Here is an 18440-nt window from a genome sequence, read left to right on the forward strand (position 1 = left end):
TAGTCAGATATGGCAGTGTTTCTACGGCTGGATGCCCTTCCTAACGCCAACCACTCCGTGAGTGTAGTGGGTGCTTTTTACGTGCCACCGGCACGAGGCCAGTCTGGGCGGCGCTGGCAACGGTCACGAACGGATGGTTCTCTTACATGCCACCGGCACTGGTAACTCATCTGCAATTTCCATTGATCGATTTCGATTCTGATCCTCTAACACACCCCTATCATTTTGAAAAGGTAAGGTGCATCAAAGGATGGACTTGGGGCTGCTAGACAATCATATTCTGTTGTGTTGTGTGTATATATTATATACACACACACACACACACACACATACACATGCGCGAAAACGTTTGTATGCTCTGTAAAGCATTGACATCCATACCTGTTTTTCTTTTTATTATTATAATTCTTTCCAAGGTGGTGAGCTGGTAGAATCGTTAGCACTTCAGGTGAAATGCTTCTGAGTTCAAATTCTGCCATGGTTGACTTTCGTCTTTCATCCATTCATTAAAATAAGTACCGGTTATGCACTGGGGTTGATACAATCGACTCATCCCCTCTCCGCAAATTCCAGACCTTGTGCCTAGAGTAGAGAGGGTTATCATTTCTATTAGTTGGCGAGTATTCTGCACACTGGCCTATCCCAAGGTTGATGACCCTGCATCGTACTACACTGAAGACTGGAATAGGGTGTGCAGCTCACGAGCCTGATCTTCGGTTACATGTTGTGCTTCACAGCAGCTTTATTCGATATATTTAGGTAGAGTTGGAGAGAAGAATAGGAAGCAAGTTGTTGGTATTTCAATTATTTCATATCCATTACAATTGTAACGGATACGAAATAAACTAGCTTTCTGCCTCTCATTCACCTCTCTTTCTGGCTTTGCTCTTCTTCATACAATAACTCTCGGTTACACCCATTTCTCTAGAGAATCCCACAGCAATGGGATCTTCACAATGGATACTACCAACAACTGCAACCTGAGAGACTAATCTGTCATGTATTCAGCACATCCACTCTTATAATCATCATTAAACTCCAGTTTCCCATCTTTGCACCAGGTCGGATGGCTTAACACTGGCTCCCAACTAACTTTTGCCTGTGGACCACTTTGATCCCCATTTCACTTGTGTGGGCCCCAATAATTATTCAATGCTTTAAAAAAATCCTATTTATAAAACTGAACATTACTAGAAATTGTACTGAAAAAATTGTTAAAATATTTTCTGTAGAAGCATAACCAATTCATTGCACATAAATTTTAACAAAATCTTATGTGGACCCTGTCCCAAGGGGTCATAAATGCTGGTTTAAAGGGTCTGGGCTCCAGCCTCAGCTTTGCCAGGTTTCCTATGGCTTGATGCCCTTCTCAACAACAACCACTTTGCAGTGTGCATTGGGTGCTTTTCTTGTACCACCGGCACTAGTGAAGCCATCAGGTTCACTTGCAAGACAAGTTTGGAAAAGAGGAAAGACCCCACAACTAAGTAGGGCATGGAATATTAGGGGGGAGGTGCAGTAGCCTTCAGCAGATGCTGAGAAGCTAAAGTTTAATACAGGAACAAGCATGGGTGTTTTGCTGGAGAGGTGTATGGCTACACCACATGGGCTGGACAGTTCATCAGATTCTAAACCATTTCTTATTGGGAATCATCGCTCTCAGAGACAGATGCTCAGGTGTCATTTGGCTTGGTTTCTGTAGTTGGCTACCCTTCCTATTGTCAACCACGTCACAGTGGTTACTGGGTATATTTCCTTATGGCACCTGCATTAGAGAAGGTAAGAAGTCGTTGGTGAAGCTGGAGTAAAGGGACCTCACAGCCTTGTGCTTTAACTAATCAGGATAAAGACCCCTTCGTTTATGAATGACCATGGGATTGCACCTAGAAAGTCATCCTCTGAGGCATAATTCTGGGCAAAGTTGTTTATGGAAGACCAACAGTCACCCATGCATACCAGCCTCCTGTCTCCATGCCACCAATGACGATGCAACTCATTTCTACAGGTGAGTGAACTGGAGCAACATGAGATAAAGTGTCTTGCTCAAAAACTCAACACACAGCCCGATCCGAAAATTGAACTCGTGATTGTGAGTGAGCCAGAAGCTATAACCACTGAGCCATATTTATATATATAAATGCAATGACAGCTGATGATGATGATGATGATGATGAAGCACATCCATCATCGTAAGCCAAGTATGACTTATCCAATTGAGAGACATAGTAGTAAGAGTGTATCATGATAAAGTTAATTAACTTAGACTCCATTTGTAATCAAGACCGGAATGTTTTTCTACAGAAACCTGCCTTTCATGTTGGTGAAAATCCCCACCCATTTGGTTAGCTCCTAATGTCCAATGACCCTGTGGTCACCTTCCAACCAAACTGGGATCACACTCTCAATTACGGAAGAAACCTCGATATGGCTGCTTGGAAATGACAAAGTTTCTATATAATGTATCATTATCATCATCATTTAATGTCCACTTTCCCACGCCTGCATGGGTCAGATGGCATTTGTGGGTGGCAAGTTTTCTATGGCCAGATGCCCTTCTCTGTTGTCACCTGTTTCCAAGCTAATTAATATTTTTCCAGTGTCGCTTGTATGACAGTGATGCTTATTTACAACCGTCACATGATGACTAGACAAGGATACACACACACACACATGTGCTACATAAAATGCACCAAGTACGTTCTGTGAAGTGGTTGGCATTAGGAAGGGCATCGCAGTCATAGAAACCAGGCCAAAACAGACAACTGGAGCCTGGTGCAGCTCTCTGGCTTACCTGCTCCTGTCAAAACATCCTACCCATGCCAGCATGGAAGACAGACGTTAAATGATGATGATAACGATTAACGATATATATACATCTAATGGACTTCTTTCAGTCTGTCAACGAAACCCACACTTATAAGGTTTTAGTTAGCCTGTGGCTGTAGTAGAAGGTGCTGCTGCACAGTGGGACTGAACCGAAGACCATATTGATTGGAAGTAATCTTCTGAGCCAAAGACGACAAAGAGAAGACTGACTCAGCTCTCGGATAAAAACACATTTCAACACAACAACAGAAATGAGGACTGACAAAAGAGGCATCGATGACACTGGATCCAGTTGAACCAACCCGACACAACACTGTGCGACATAATGGTGTCGCTGTGCCAACAATCACTTTTCTCTCTCCGTTTCCTTCGTCCAGAAATATTTCTACAGTTATCGAACAGAAAGTTTCAATAAAGCTAAAATAAATATTGAACAAGAGACAACAAACAGGTGTTGAAATACCCAGATTTTCAGAGAGAGAGAGAGAGAGAGAGAGAGAGAAGATTAAAAGTTTAAGCTATAAACATCACTGGAAGTACGGGCAGCCAGACTGACTCCCTATGAGCACCTAGGGGTCAAGCGCCTTCTATGCCAGCCTCAGACTGACCAGAGCATGAATAAGTGACATTACAAAGAAACAAACCATGTGGACAGCCACACATTTCAAAGGATTTATTTACACAGCTATTGGACACACGTTTCCATATCAGATATTTAGAAGATAAATACCTATCATTCTGCCAGGAATTGAAAATCTAAATAAATGGTTTTCAAACGAAGTTAAATACAGTGTTTGTTACAAAAAAAAAAAAAAATCTTTAAACATTTTGATATATACTCCACTGAATGTTTATATATATATATATATATATATATATATATATATACACACACGTGTGTATGTGTATCCCAGTATCGACCAGACAATCAGATGTGGTTGCACACTGCTGGTCACAATGCACTTCCAACTCTTTCTTGAGTGTGCCATTCTTTTCCATCCTAACCCAAACTGCTTAACTAAATCATCTTCCTCCCGTCATGGAAGCCTTTTCTGATTTCTTGGATACCACTTGACAACCAGCATATATCTATATCTATATATATACACACTGTCTCTCTCTCTCTCTCTCTCTCTCTCTCTCTCCATATATAGTATAGTCTGGCTTTAGATTAAGCACACAATATCCCAATCTGGCCATAAAACACAAACAATACTGAGTACTTCATTGTCTGTGTAAGCCTTGTTCTAACACACATTTAGCATCATTGTCATTGTTTCTTTACATCTGTTTCCCTGCTGAGATGGGTTGGATGGGGTCAGGCTAGTTACAGACAGCACATATTTGAAGGTTTCTTCTCAGCTAGGTGGGTTAGAGGACCTCACCTCACTCATGTTTCAGTTTTTGCCTGGTTTTAACAACTGGATGCCCTTCCTAACACCAACTACTTTTCTGAGTGGATTGCATGCATTTGGTCAAATGAGCCACCTGAACAGGTTTTGAGATGGGTTGAAGAGGTTGAGTGATGAGCAATGCAATGTAGATGAGAGGGTCAGATAGGTGTAGTGACATCCTTAGTTACACTGGAAGCAAAGTGTGGTGTCTATGGATAAAAACATCATTGTTTTAACATCCACCCTTGCATGCTCACATGGGTTGAATGGAGTTTATTGAGAGATTTTCTATGCCTGGATGCCCTTCCTGTTGCAAACCTTCATCTGTATCCAAGCAAGGTAATATTTCCTGATGACCAGACATGTTCTTGCAGATGATTGGAAATAATGCCATTCATTTACAACAATCACAAAATGCCAAAAGGAGATACAAAAACACGCAATGATACAATCGAAATCAATAAAAAAAAAATCAATGGAAATTGTAGTTGTGATACCAGTGCCGGTGGCACGTAAAAAGCACCATCCAAACATGGCCAATGCCAGCCCTGCCTTGACTGGCTTCCGTGCTGGTGGCATGTAAAAAGCACCAACCGATCGTGGCCGTTGCCAGCCTCGCCTGGCACATAAAAAGCACCCACTACACTCACAGAGTAGTTGGCGTTAGGAAGGGCATCAGGCTGTAGAAACACTGCCAGATTAGATAGGAGCTTGGTGCCACCCCCTGGCTTCCCAGACCCTGGTGGAACCGTCCAACCCATGCCAGCATGGAAAACGGACGTTAAACTATGATGATGATACATACGTATACACACAATGATTTGTATCCCTCAGCCTTCATCCACCCAAATTAACTCACAAGAGCTTGGTTGGCCTGGGGATACTGTAGAAGACACCTGCACAAGGTGTCACATGGGAAGTAATATGGAAAAAACTGAAGTGCTCCTGCATGGCCACAACTGAAAGCAGAGAAAATGCTCCCCTCTTTGTCCTTACCAATTTGAGGCAACATGAGAGGATTGACATCTAGAATATCATGCTGCATACACGCACAACATTTGTCTCTTATTTTGCCCTTTGGGAGAAAAAAAAAATTCCAGGAAGGGCTAGTTAGAAGCTAGGTTAATTCTGTGAGTGGGGTGGATGTAATAATAAACTGCTCAGATAATAATTGCTTTTAATTATTTTAACTGGAACAGTTGCAGAACCCATGGTCAGATCTTGAGGCCCTGCCAGACTAGTGATGGTTTTGATGTTTGTGCTTCAACTTCTGTGGATTGATGTGTCAGCAACAGATAGACGAATGGGGTCGCATAGGGTGTTGTTGCTCCCAAAATGAAGGATGTGAAAAAAAGAAATCTAAACAAATGCCCAGAAGAGGTTGGATAGGAAGACAGGGGTTTATAGCAATGAATTCAGGCAGGAAGAACAGAATCATCATCCGACCGTTTAGCATCAAGATTGCCGTTAGACATAATGCTTCATGTTGTTTATCTTTAGAACGACATTGTAGGATAGGTGTGAAAGGCTGGATTTGGTCAGTCTGAACAAAAAATGCTAAGAAGTTTGCTCCCCAATTGCATGGGTTCAGTGCCACCTCCAGCAAGTGTCTTCTGCTATAGTCCTGGGGCAACCAAAGCTTTGTGAGTGGATTTGGTAGACAGAAAGTGAAAGAAGCCTGCTGTATATATTGTACATACAAAAATACACATACATGTGTGTGAATGTCTCCTTGCCTTGACATCACATGACTGTTGTAAACAAGTATCACCGACATACAAGCAGTGTTCACCGTTACCTAATATTCTGCAAAAACACGCCTGGCCGTTGGGAAATATTACTCTGCTTGGAAAGAAGTGAGGGTTGGCAACAGACCATGGAGAATTTGCCTCAATAGACCAGGGCTGTGGAGTTGAGACAAAGGACTCAAACTCCTTTACTTGTTGGTGACTCCGACTCCTCTTTATGTAATCAAGTGATTGTGGTCTACACATCCAATAAAGCATACGCTTGTACTTTGAGTAGGTCTACCTCTTATAAATGGTTTATATTAAAGAATAAAGATACTGTGAGTCAGAGTCAGTAAAACCATACCGACTCTGACTCCAGCTACCCCTTAATTGTTTCCGACTCCAACTTCACAGGCCTGCAATAAACACATCCTGACTCCTATCTGAGTATGGAAAAGGGGATGCTAAGACAAAGATGATTTCATTCTAAAATGGTGTGTAGGAGGAATTTGTAACCATTCAAATGATTTACAGGTTCAACAAAAGATAGAAATTACAAAAGGTTGGCCTGGAAGAATATATTTACAATATAAGCCATTACCTCATTGTTTGGACAGGTTGTTAAGGATATTCTTTGATTCAGTCAAGCAAACTGACCCAGGACTTTTTCTTTAAAGACTGGTAATTATTCTGTCAGTCACTTTTGCCAAACTTCTAAGTCATTGGGATGTAAACACACCAACACTGGTTGTGAAGCAGTGGTGCAGGAGAAACATGACATGCACTTCTCAGTTTCCATCTGCTAAATCCACTTACAAGGATTTGGTTGGCCCAAGGCACTTGGCCAAGGTGTGTCACACAGTGGGACCGAACCCAGAATCATTTGGTTGGGAAGCAAACTTCTTACCATACAGCCGTCAGTTCTGATTTCAAATTCATCTCTTTTTATTGACAGGTGAGGGAAGACAATTTGCTTGTTTGCTTTTAGCACGAGGCCTTCCTTTCACAGAGCACACCAGCATCAGACAGATTACCCCCAAATACACACCACAAAACTAAACAGAGTTCACTTGTCTGGCTTTTTCCATTTGACCAACACCAGAGGCTCTCTCTCTATTCCTGGCAGGTGGAAGAGAAAGTGATGGCAGAATTTGCAAGAGCAAGACAGATTGATGGTGTACAGACGGAATCTTCTAAACAGGTGTTCATGGGGGTGGGGGAGTCATTCTCTGCAGGTGACACATGTCAATCCAAAGACTCTCCTAATTAACTAATTAATTATGCCTGACTCGACATTAATTGAAAAAATCTGAGGTTAAGGTCATAAATCTTAACCTCAGACTTCAAGTAAATGTTAATAATAATGGTTTCAAATTTTAGCACAAGGCCAGCAATTTCTGGAGCAGGTGGGGGAGAGTCAGTTGCAAATGACTTCCACGGCTCAACTGATAATTATTTTTATGAGCCTGAAAGGACCAAAGGCAAAGTTAACCTTGGTGGAATTTGAACTCAGAATGCAGCAGTATTTTGCTTGCAGTGCTAACGATTCTGCTGTTTCTCATTTCGGCACGTCAGCAATTTTGAGGGGAGGGAGCAGATTAATGCCACGGATCCCGGCACATGACAAGCACTTTATTTTACTGACCCCCAAAGGAATAAAAGGTAAGGCTCACCTAGGTGGGATTTGAACTCGGAAAGAGAACAACTGCTTCATGGAATTTTTTCCAAATGATTCTGCAAACTTGCAGCTTTGTTTCCTATTTACGAACAAAACCTGCAATTTTGCGGGGAAGGAGGTTAGCTGATATTATCGACCCCAGAGGGATGAAGGGCCAAAGTTGACCTCAGCAGAATTTGAACGCAGAATATAAAGGAATGAAACAAAAGACATTCTGAAGAATTGCCTTTTAGTTATGCAAAAACTAAAATATGTTGTATTTTAGAGGTGTTTATTTCTAAGGCCGAATTTCTCTCGCCAGGAAGATATTTCCTAGAAATAACAGATAAGTTTTCCTCAAATAACACCGAACTTTAAAAATGCTGCTGATTATTGTTAAGTTATCCACTTCAGAGCTGACCTGGGTTAAATAACAAGGCACGAACACAAGACATATGTGTTTGGATCTCATAGACCTCCTTTATGTGGAATGGAAGAACGCAGAAACGTGAGGAACTGAGAAGGAGCAACGGACTGAAGCATCCACTTCAAACGGACAATATACTCCTTTATTACCCACGGTTGTATGTGTGTGTGTATATATATATATATATATATATATATATATATACACAAATGTTGAAAACACATGGTTGAAGAATTACATAAAAGTAGACACATATTGGTAAGACAGGCTGGGATCTATAATACTGTATCATATATATATGTATATAAACACATACATATATAATAATGTGTGCATACATTGATAACACATGGTTGAAGACTTTACAAAAGTACAGAGACAGACAGACGTGTGTGGTACACTCAAGGGTGTCCTAAAAACCACTAAAGAGGTTTGAAATCTTAATAACCTTTAATTAACACACAAAAACTAATGATTTGTTCAATCAATTGGTGAGTTTAAGGATATATGTGTATATATATGTGTATATATGTACATACTGTGGAACTTCTGGTATGGAGGAACAAAAAAGCCGTTGTCTTAAACGTGCATGTCTTGATTCAAATATTTAATAATTAGTAAAAAAGACATAATAATTAATTAATTAATCAAAGCTATTAATATATAAACAATTGTGAAACAGAAACGGTCGAAAAGAAATTTGTTTTTAAAGCAGTTTCACTCTGATCTTTCTCACGTTGTGATTTCATATCCGTCCCGGATGAAAGGAACTTCGAAGCAGCTAGAAACAGCAGCCAAATCCACCTCCCAACATCACAGCTGAGAGTCTTTGATAATGATTTAAACGGGGAGAGGTGCTAGATAAAGTGATTAGAGACAGAATACACCTGAATAGAAGACAGGATGGTCACGACCGGGACATTGTTTAATGATGGTAAGGTTTCTCTTGTTACATCAGGACTGACCTGGGACTTGGAGCTGAACAATCTTTGGACGAATAAACGACATTCATGCCTCTTCGTTAGGAATTTACCATTAATACAAGTTCATTTAACGAGATTTTACGCTTAATTTTGGTTTCTTTGAGGGGTTTTTTTGCGTCTTTTGATTGGAAAATGTGATTTTTTTTTGTTTGTGAAACACGAGAGAAAATGTTTTTGTTGGTGAATAAAATGCAATAACGGTAAATAAGAGGACGGATTAGGATGGGATTAGAGGGAAGAGAAGGGATTAGGAGAGAAATCGGAGAGGCTGAGATAATGGAAGGAATTGTGTTACTTACGGGAAATGGAGGCAAAACACGAAGAAGAAGAAACACGAAGAAGACGACGATCGGAGACGGATTCTTTGGTGGGAAACAGAGAGTTCAATATGGCGGTAGTGTGGGATATTGCGTGAGGAGTGGTGATAGGAGAGGATAGCGAGGGAGGGAGAGAGAGAAATAGTGACTGAGTGCGAGAGGGGGACAGCGATGGAGGACGGAGAGGAAAGAAGTGAGAGGAGTATATAGGAGAGAGAGAGGAGCGAGAGAAGAAGGGGAGTGAGTAAAGAAGGAGTGGGAGAGAGAGACAGGAGAGGTAGTGATGTAGAAGAAGGAGTAAAAGAGTGAGAGGAGTGATAAGGAAAGAGAGAAAGAAGAGTAAGACAGAGAAGAATGAGGGAAGTAGAGTTAGAAAAAGACAGATCAGAGTGAAAGAGAGAGGAGGAAGGGAAAGTAAGAGGGTAAGAGAGAGGAGGAAGGGAAAGTAAGAGAGAAAGAGTGGGTGGTAGAGAAGTAAAAAAGAAAGAGAAGCAGAGACAGAGAAGTGTAATATTCACTTCCGGTTAGACAGTGCGGAGCGGGGTTTACCGGTGTAACAGTTTAGTAGTTTAATGGTTTAATGGGTTAGACGCACTGTTTTTTTTTATTTGAGTGATTTTCTTAAACGGACATTCTCTTATTCCAGAACGAACTTGTTTCTTTTGTCTGTTGTTCTTCGTCCATGTCTGCACGTGTATGTGTGTATCTGTGTCTGTATATTTACATAGATATATATATAAAGAGGAAAAAAACAGACGATGATGTGTAGTGATGTTTATTCATTTATAAAAAACAGGGCGTTTTGTCTGAATTTCGCCCGAAAGAGATTCGGAAACATGCGCACTCGAGTGTGTGGTAAGAACTTTGCTCCCCACCTGCTTGGTTCCGGGTTCAGCCCCATCTTCCGTGGGGGCCTTCTACTATATAGCCCGGACCGACCAAAGCCTTGAGAATGGATTTGGATTTGGTTGACGGAAACTGAAAGAAGCCCGTCGTATGTATGTATGTATTATGTAAGACCTTGTGTTTGTCTTTGTTCCGCATTGCTGTTTGACAACCGGTGTTGGTGTGTTTACGTCCCCGTAACAGCGATTCGGCAAAAGAGACCTATAGAATAAGTACCAGGTTTAAAAAATGATACTGGGGTTGATTCGCTCAAACAAAATGCCCCAGGATGGCCGCGGTCCAATGCCGGAAATAAGTAAAAAAAAAGAAAAATATCTATCATCTATCTATCTATCTATCTATCTATCTATCTATCTATCTATCTATCTATCTATCTATCTATCTATCTATCTATCTATCTATCTATCTGTGTGTGTCTGTCTGTATGCATGTATGTATAATTGTGTGTGTGTGTAGTAAATTGTCGATGTGGTGGACAAATTGGAAGGGAAACTGCGGAATCGAAGATTGAAACTAAAAGACGTGGATGCTGTTCTGCAATATTCTTGGAATAAAATGAAGTCTTAATACACTCCGCATTCCTACTTCCATACAAAAAATATCTCTTCTGGTTATATACCAGGGTTCGACGATTTATATATTTTCTGACTGTAATTATTTAATCTAATAAAAGGGGAGATTTTTTTTGAAAAGCAGTAATTGTTTTTGAAGAGCGGAAACAAGAGAACGAAGAAAGAAGACAGATCACGGCGCGTACAGAGTGAAAGTTGTGTGTGAGCATTTCTTGGAAACGGCAACAAATACCTGGAAAAGAGTTTTCTCTTTTCATTTGCTGTGGTGGTTAAGATGCTCTCTTTGCGACCATATGGTTTCAGGTTCTGACCACACACACACACACACTATGTGTGCGTATGAACGTGTCTGTGTTTGTGTTCCCCCCCCCCCCATACCGTTTACATCTCCTTAACCTAACGGTTCGGTTAAAGTGACCGATGGAATAAATAAATGGCTTGAAAGAATAATGACCAGGGTCAAATTGTTTGACTAAGCTGGGTATGGACAACCCTTTTTCGAGAAGTGGACTGCATGAGACATTGCTCGTCCTCAGGCAGGCCACACAGCTAAAAAAAATTCAAGGTAATTCTTCATTAGGTGCTCCATACAGAAACTCCCGCGGGCCGCACTGCACCCTCCCCCGCCTTCATGGTCAAAGGAAGGCGGTGACGATCTTCACCATAGATAGTTGGATCTGTCCTGTGCGCGATAGTAAATGTTCGACATAACTCTATAAGTCAGCAATAGTCGGACACTGGTCAAGTGCTTGCGGAATAGATTTTGGTCGCTCTGCATGCTTCCTGCACAGGCCCAACTGACTGCACTTCCATGCTTATAAGAGTTTTTCTCGAACCAACAATGTCCTCAAGTAGCACTGCTGCTAGACCAGGGATTTCTGGAAATTATCCATGGGCTCTGGCCCAAAAGTCCTCCAGAATAGATCAACCGGTTGATTTTCGTCGGCGCCCAGTTTCCCTGCAAATGTCATCGCTCTGGTCCACCACTGACCCTTTATAAAACACCAGCGAGGAACTTCCACTGGTTGCATTGCCCGACTGACACGAGGTTGTGAGTGCTTGGCAACATTGCTCTGTCTTTTGATTTTGACAAAAGAGGTTGTGTGGTGGTCCAAATTATAAGGTTTGAAGACAGACACCTTCATTTTTGGCCAAACCTTCGTCATTCTTTTAGGTTTCACTTGAAAAGGAAAGTGAAGGTGGAGAAGGGCGGTCGTTCAACAAATTTGTTGAAAGGTCGACGAGAGTTGAGAGTAACATGGCATTCCGTCAGCAAATACGATGACACTTTGGTTGTCCCTATCAATGGAACAGGGAAATTAACGTGCAAGTGACTGAGTACTCCGCGGACACACGTACCCTTAACGTAGTTCTCGGGGAGATTCAATATGATACAGAATGAGCCTCCTTTGAAATACAGGTACAACTCGTATTTGCCAGCTGAGTGGACTGGAGCAACCACCACCACCACCACCACCATAATTTTTTTTCAATTCTTTATGTTCTTAGATCAAATACTGCTGAGATCAACTTTGCCTTTCATCTTTCCAAACTCGGTAACAAAGTTCTCGTCAAATACTGTAAAATTGCATTCATTACTTTAAAATATTACGAGTATTTTCTTTATTAATCGAAATAAAATATATTAAAAGATAAAAAAATATAAAACAATCTCTCAAGAACTAAGACTGAACGAAATATTAGGCGCAGACGTGGCTGTTTGGTAAGAAGCTTGCTTCCCAACCACATGGTTCCGGGTTCAGTCCCACTGCCTGGCAGCTTGGGCAAGTGTCTTCTACTATAGCCTCGGGTCTACCAAAGCCTTGTAAGTGGATTTGGTAAACGGGAACATACATATATACACATACATGCACACAGACATATACACAATACACATGTAGATATATGCATACACACACATACATGCACACATATATACATGCATACATAAATACATACATAGATACATACATAAATACATACGTGCATATATACATGCATGCATACATACATACATACATACATACATACACACACACATACATACACACACACATACATACATACATACATACATATATGTACGTGTGTCTTTGTTCCCCCACCGCTTGACAACCGGTGTTTGTGTGTTTATGTCTCAGTAACGTTAGCGGTTTGGCAAAAGGAACTGATAGAATAAGTACCAGGCTCTAAAGAAGTGAGAACTGGTGTTGGTTTCTTTGACTAAAAATTCTCGAAGGCTGTGCTCCAGCCTGGCCGTTGTCCGATGACCGAAACGGGTAAAATATGAAAGAAAAGAAACAGTTAGTTTTGATGACACGGGTATACTTTATCTTCTTTTACTCGTTTCGCGCATTGGACTCCGGCCAGGCTGGAGCACAGCCTTCAAGCATTTTTAGTCGAAGAAATCAACACCAGTTCTTATTTCTTTAAAGCTTGGTACTTATTGTATCAGTCTCTTTTGGTATTTATTCTATCAGTCAGTTTTGTTGAACCGTTAAATAACGGGAACGTAAACAAACCGACACTGGCTGCTAACCAGTAGTTGGCGGGGATAAGCACAACACACACGCATAAATGAAGGGCTTCCACACAGTTTCCGTCGACCAAATTTGCTGATAAAGCATTAGCCGGCCCAATGTTCCGTGCAGTAGAATTGAACTTGAAACCACATGGCTTCAAAAGGAGCTGCTTAACTACACAGCCACCCCTGCGCCGATACAAATGAAATTATAATAAAAAAAAAAGCTTGAAATGTCTACTGACGTTTTTGGCAGTGAAGTTAAAGGGTATGTTAAAGGTAATAGTGGTCCCTATTTCGTATCTAAAGGCGAAAGGGTCTCGGAGTGTCTTCAGGTTCTTCTCAAAACCTCACAGAAACAGGAATTCATCCTGGGTTTACTCAAGTTTTTCAAGGGAGGTAAATACAAATACGAATTACAAAGTTACTTCCCTTGAATTTATATCTAATTTTTGCTTCCTTGACAACCAGATGTAACAAGAACAGACATCTGGAACCGTCTACTACTACTACTACTACTCTGCAATATGCTACGCATGACAAATTTGTACCTGTAGACTATGTGGTGAAAAGTTAATATATACACATTCAGTCATACATACAATACGCTTGTGTTTGGAAATGCAATTAAGAAAAGAAAAATGACCCCCACAACATCAGCTGATCACAATTTACTCGACAACTATTCGGAGTTTGAAGCGTGAGGGCGTCCGCCGAGACCGTCTGGGAGTGACCACACACACACGTGTGTATGTGTCTATGTTTGCATGTGTACATATGTGAGAAAATGGCCGGAGCTGAACGCTTTGTCGAAGCCAAGATGAACCAGAGAAAAGTTTTGCTCTTCTGCAAGAGTTACGTTCCCGCTTGTCAGCGTATCATAGAATTACTGGAACCATTAAATTTGGACAGTCAAATTTACGAGATTGTCTTCATCGATAAAAGACAGGACGTTGTTCAGATCGAAAATTACTTTCAAGTGTTATGTCTCAGCGACAGCCGTGAGGTGAGTGGAAACAGATTAAGAGGCATTCATGCATTTCCTTTCACCTTTATTTTCTTTGCATTTTACTTGTTTCAGTCATTAGACTTCGGCCATGCTAGGGTACCACATTCAAGAACTTTTAGTCGAATGAATCGCCCCCAATACCTATATATATATATATATATGTACATATATAAATCCTGGTACTTATTTTATCGGCTTCTTTTGTCAAACCGCTAGGTGACGGGGTCATAAGCACAACAACACTGGTTGTCAAGCATTGTGGTGGGCAAACACACACACACAAACATAAATATGTACGATGGGCTTCTTTCAGTTTCCACCTACCAAATCCATTCGCAAGGCTTTGGTCGGCCTAGTGCTATAGTAGACATTTGCCCAAGGTACCACGCAGTGGGACTGAACCCGGAATTATGTGGTTGGGAAGTAAGCTTCTTAGCACACAACCACTCCTGTTAGTACGGATCCGCTTGTTGTTGTTGTTGTTTAGCCCCAGGCCATTGCTGATCAAGAAGACCTATGATTAAATGCATTTCTGTCATGGCCATTTCATATTACTTTGACTTAATGTATCAGGGACTACAATACCTTATGTGTCCCTTTATGCTGATGTTCTCCTGGTCAAAGCTGAAAGTACGTCTAGGACTACGTTATATAGTGTGTCCTTGTTTAGTCGTCGGCCACCCTTGATCAAGCAGACCTATGATCAAATGTGATCCAGCCACGACAATCCCGTCACATTCAGACATAGAACATCAAGGACTACTTTATCTAACGAGTCTCTCCAAATCATTGCTTTGTAGAATAGTCTTCCCTTCTTTCATTATAAATTCCACTGAAGTATCAGCAAAATTTTACAATAAATTATGGAACAGTGCTATCAAATAAAGGTTTAAAATTAGCCAAATAAAGAGCTCCGTTGGTGAGAAAAGTATGAAAGCTCATACCTCTTGTTATGCAATACATTCGGGTACTTTCTCAAGGACAACGGTGACAGTTGCATTCAAGGTTATGATGGACAGGTAATTTTCCCTGACCTGAGGTCACCAGATAAAGGCAGGACAGGGATGGACAGTGCTCCCTGCTCCCGAATCTAAAAGACAACATATAATTATTGAAACTTATCTTGAAATCGTTTGTTGTGAGTTTCATCACCCTTTAAACCACTGATTTGGAAACGCAGAATCCCTTCAGTGGTCAAGTGGATCGATTTCAGGAGTGGCAGTGGGATCCCTGGGGCAATCTTATACTTTTTTCTGTTGTACTACGATGTTGTCTAGACAGGAGTAGTAACTTTAATATTATGCACTTTAAAAGTTTTATGATATTTATGTGTATTTGAGAAATGGTGTTTAATGAAGCTTCCAAAGGGTGTTTCTTTCTGTCTTTGTAGGGACATAAAAGTTAAACGGATGACCGAACCGAGTGCACGTTCTTTTGGTGTAAATCAACGAATATAAAGGACGTAGTTTCATAATTGTCTTAACAAAATACAAATGTTAATAACTACAATGGGAAATCCGTAGCTTTTATTGCTTTGTAGTCATAAACATTACACATATGTATACTTTATTCACTGTTTCGCATGTATTGAAGCACGAATTTCGAGTGGCCAGCGTTGACAAACACCAACAAAGGTGAAATGCGACTGTTGTCGTCCTCGTGAGTCGCTACAACGACGGCGATCATCTCGTTCTCACAGACATTGTTTTTAACACCAGTCTATGGAAAGATTTTATCTCGGACTACTGCATGGCATCATGTCTCCTAACGATGTGTATAAATTTTATGACACATAAACAGCGATTATTTTGTTTTCTTTCAAATGGTGTGGTACTTTACACACGTATATATGTATTTTTCACCCTTTCTTTTAAACGCTAAGGTACCTCATGCACATACATATGTATATTCACGTACATATATTTGTTTCTCTTTCTATTAAACGTTAAGGTGTCTCAGTACCTTACACACATATAGTTGTGGTTTTATTAAAGTTAGTGCGTAATCCTGCCTATAAATTGATTGATTGAATGTGGTAATTAAGCTTTCATTTTTATATTATACTATGGAAGACGGTAGGGATTATAACTTTTGTATGACTTAATGGATTGGTCACTGTTTAGTTATGTATTTAGGAGTTGGTTGTAATTTACTTATTGAATTTATTTACCGATACGGTTGTATATAGGGTAAAAGTGTTTGGAGGTTGTGGTTTCTTTGGTCTGTTCCCTAACAACACTTATTTTAGTGCTGTTGACACCCCCGGATTGAATGGTACTGCCCAGGTGTCAAAACCACAATGATATCCGTGGGGCAGCTCATGATGGGGGTATGTTGGATTGTTGCTATGGCTGTTTTTGTATATGTGGAATAGGATTATAACACATCCTTTTGATATATATATTTTTCTCATTATCTTTTAAACATTAAGGTACCACAATTGTTTATCTGTGGCAAGTACTTTGGTGGTCCAGAGAAAATCTTCTATTGGAACAAATTAGGGAAATTGGCTGAGAAAATCTTTGAAGCTATACAGATATTCGATGAGGCTGTACCAACACCTGCACAAGAGTTGTCTACATCGGAGTCTGTCACGAAACCAGCACCAAAGACTGTACTTGAAGAGGGGACAACTGATGGATTATTCTAGGTACTCAGTGGAATTACCAAAGGAGTATGTTATGATGGACCCTATAGAGTATATAACACGGGTGTAAAGCAGATATTCTTTCTGGGTTTGATAGGGAGAACCATTTCCAAAATATTTCCTGATAAACTAAACGGTATTATGAAATTTGGTATTGTTTTCTTATTAATTTTATTTTAGTATTTTATTGTTCTATTGGTTTATTTATTAGGTTGTGGCCATGCTGGAGGACATAACCTTCAAGTTGTTATTTCTTTTGTTTGGGGGGGATTATGTAAAGCAGCAGCATTTTGGGGGTGAATTCCATTGATGCTGATGAAAATGAAAGGGGGAAGTAATCACTGCTGTAAAGGGAGATAACCACGAGAACATGTGTGTGTGTATGTACATACACACACACATCATCATCAACATTAACGTCTGTTTTCCATGCTGGCATGGGTTGGACGGTTTGACAGGAGCTGCGTGAGGCTCCATTCTGTGTTGGCAGGGTGCCATTCCTAATGCCTACCACTTTACAGAGTGGAAAGGGAGCTTTTTATGTGGCACCAGCATCAGTAAGGTCCCCAAGTAACTTGTATTACAAGACCCCCTCCCCACCTCAATTGGAGGGAGTAGTATTGATGATGATGATGTTAATGATGATAATACACATACACACACAGATATGCTTGAACAGTTATCTAAAGAGACTGTACCTCAAGGAACATGGTCATGAAATAAACTGCCAAACCACACAGAATAACTGTGCTCTAAGGCCCAGCAATATACCTACATATACACAATAGCACACACGTCTTTATAGAATATATCATCATTTAACGTTCGCCTTCCTTGCTGGCATGGGTTGGACGATTTGACTGGAAACTGGTAATCTGCACCAGATTCCGATCGGATTTGGCAAGGTTTCTATGGTTGGATGCCCTTCCTAATGCCAACCACTCCGAGAGTGTTGTGGATGTCTTTTACGTGGCACAGGCATGGGTGCCATTGATCTCACACCGGCATCAGCCACGACAACGGTCACACTTGGCTGGACAGATCAACACAAGCCAAAGGTGTTGGTCACCTGTCTCTGCCTCCATGGGGCCAAGCACTTGAATGGTGCTTCTTACGTGCCACAGACACAGGTGCCAGTCAGATGGCACTGGCACCGGCCACGGCTACAGTTTCACTTGGTTCGACAGGTCTCCACAAGCACAGCAGATTGCCCAACGTTTGAAGGGGGATTTTATATTTAAGTTAATGTTTGTTTTTGTGTTCAGTTATACTAAAAACAATTAGTCCAATGATGGCTTAGCTAGCCAAAACTTCAAAGTCACTATCAACAACATTTTTGTTTAAGAATAATATATTTATATTTATATATACATGTATAATTATATTCCACAATTTACTTCAGAAATGCGAAGCAGTACCCTTGGCCCTTGACACCCACCTCCCCGTCCCTC

At 40.7% G+C, this 18440-nt stretch overlaps 2 protein-coding genes across 4 annotated transcripts in view; one reads left to right on the forward strand and one right to left on the reverse strand.

Annotated features, from left to right (window-relative positions):
• Nucleotides 1-9485, reverse strand: part of LOC115222859 (pre-mRNA-splicing factor 38B) — a 31760-nt gene extending 22275 nt beyond the window's left edge. The window contains exons 1-2 of one of the 3 annotated variants that reach the window (XM_036511982.1): nucleotides 9317-9479; nucleotides 7624-7724 (exon numbers count right to left, since the gene is read on the reverse strand). The gene's annotated coding sequence lies outside the window, so the exon portion shown is untranslated. Of the gene's footprint in view, nucleotides 1-7623; nucleotides 7725-9316 lie in introns of all 3 variants that reach the window. The other 2 variants (XM_029793211.2, XM_029793212.2) reach the window with 2 other exon arrangements.
• A 4036-nt stretch (nucleotides 9486-13521) lies between these two features.
• LOC115222728 (glutaredoxin-C8-like) lies at nucleotides 13522-17136 on the forward strand. Its single transcript, XM_029793027.2, has 2 exons — nucleotides 13522-14339; nucleotides 16774-17136. The coding sequence occupies exons 1-2, from the start codon at nucleotides 14085-14087 to the stop codon at nucleotides 16990-16992; spliced, it is 474 nt and encodes a 157-aa protein (XP_029648887.1). The 5' UTR covers nucleotides 13522-14084; the 3' UTR covers nucleotides 16993-17136.
• Nucleotides 17137-18440: the final 1304 nt, after the last annotated feature.

The sequence above is a fragment of the Octopus sinensis genome, linkage group LG21 (assembly GCF_006345805.1).
Source record: "Octopus sinensis linkage group LG21, ASM634580v1, whole genome shotgun sequence".
NCBI lineage: Eukaryota > Metazoa > Mollusca > Cephalopoda > Octopoda > Octopodidae > Octopus > Octopus sinensis.

What these genes read in the sequence shown, in the direction of transcription:
- LOC115222728 (XM_029793027.2), top strand. Translation starts at nt 14,085, where the DNA reads ATGTGTCTATGTTTGCATGTGTACATATGTGAGAAAATGGCCGGAGCT. An exon ending in GTCTCAGCGACAGCCGTGAG is followed by an intron (nt 14,340 to 16,773) that starts GTGAGTGGAAAC and finishes TTAAACATTAAG; the next exon opens with GTACCACAATTGTTTATCTG.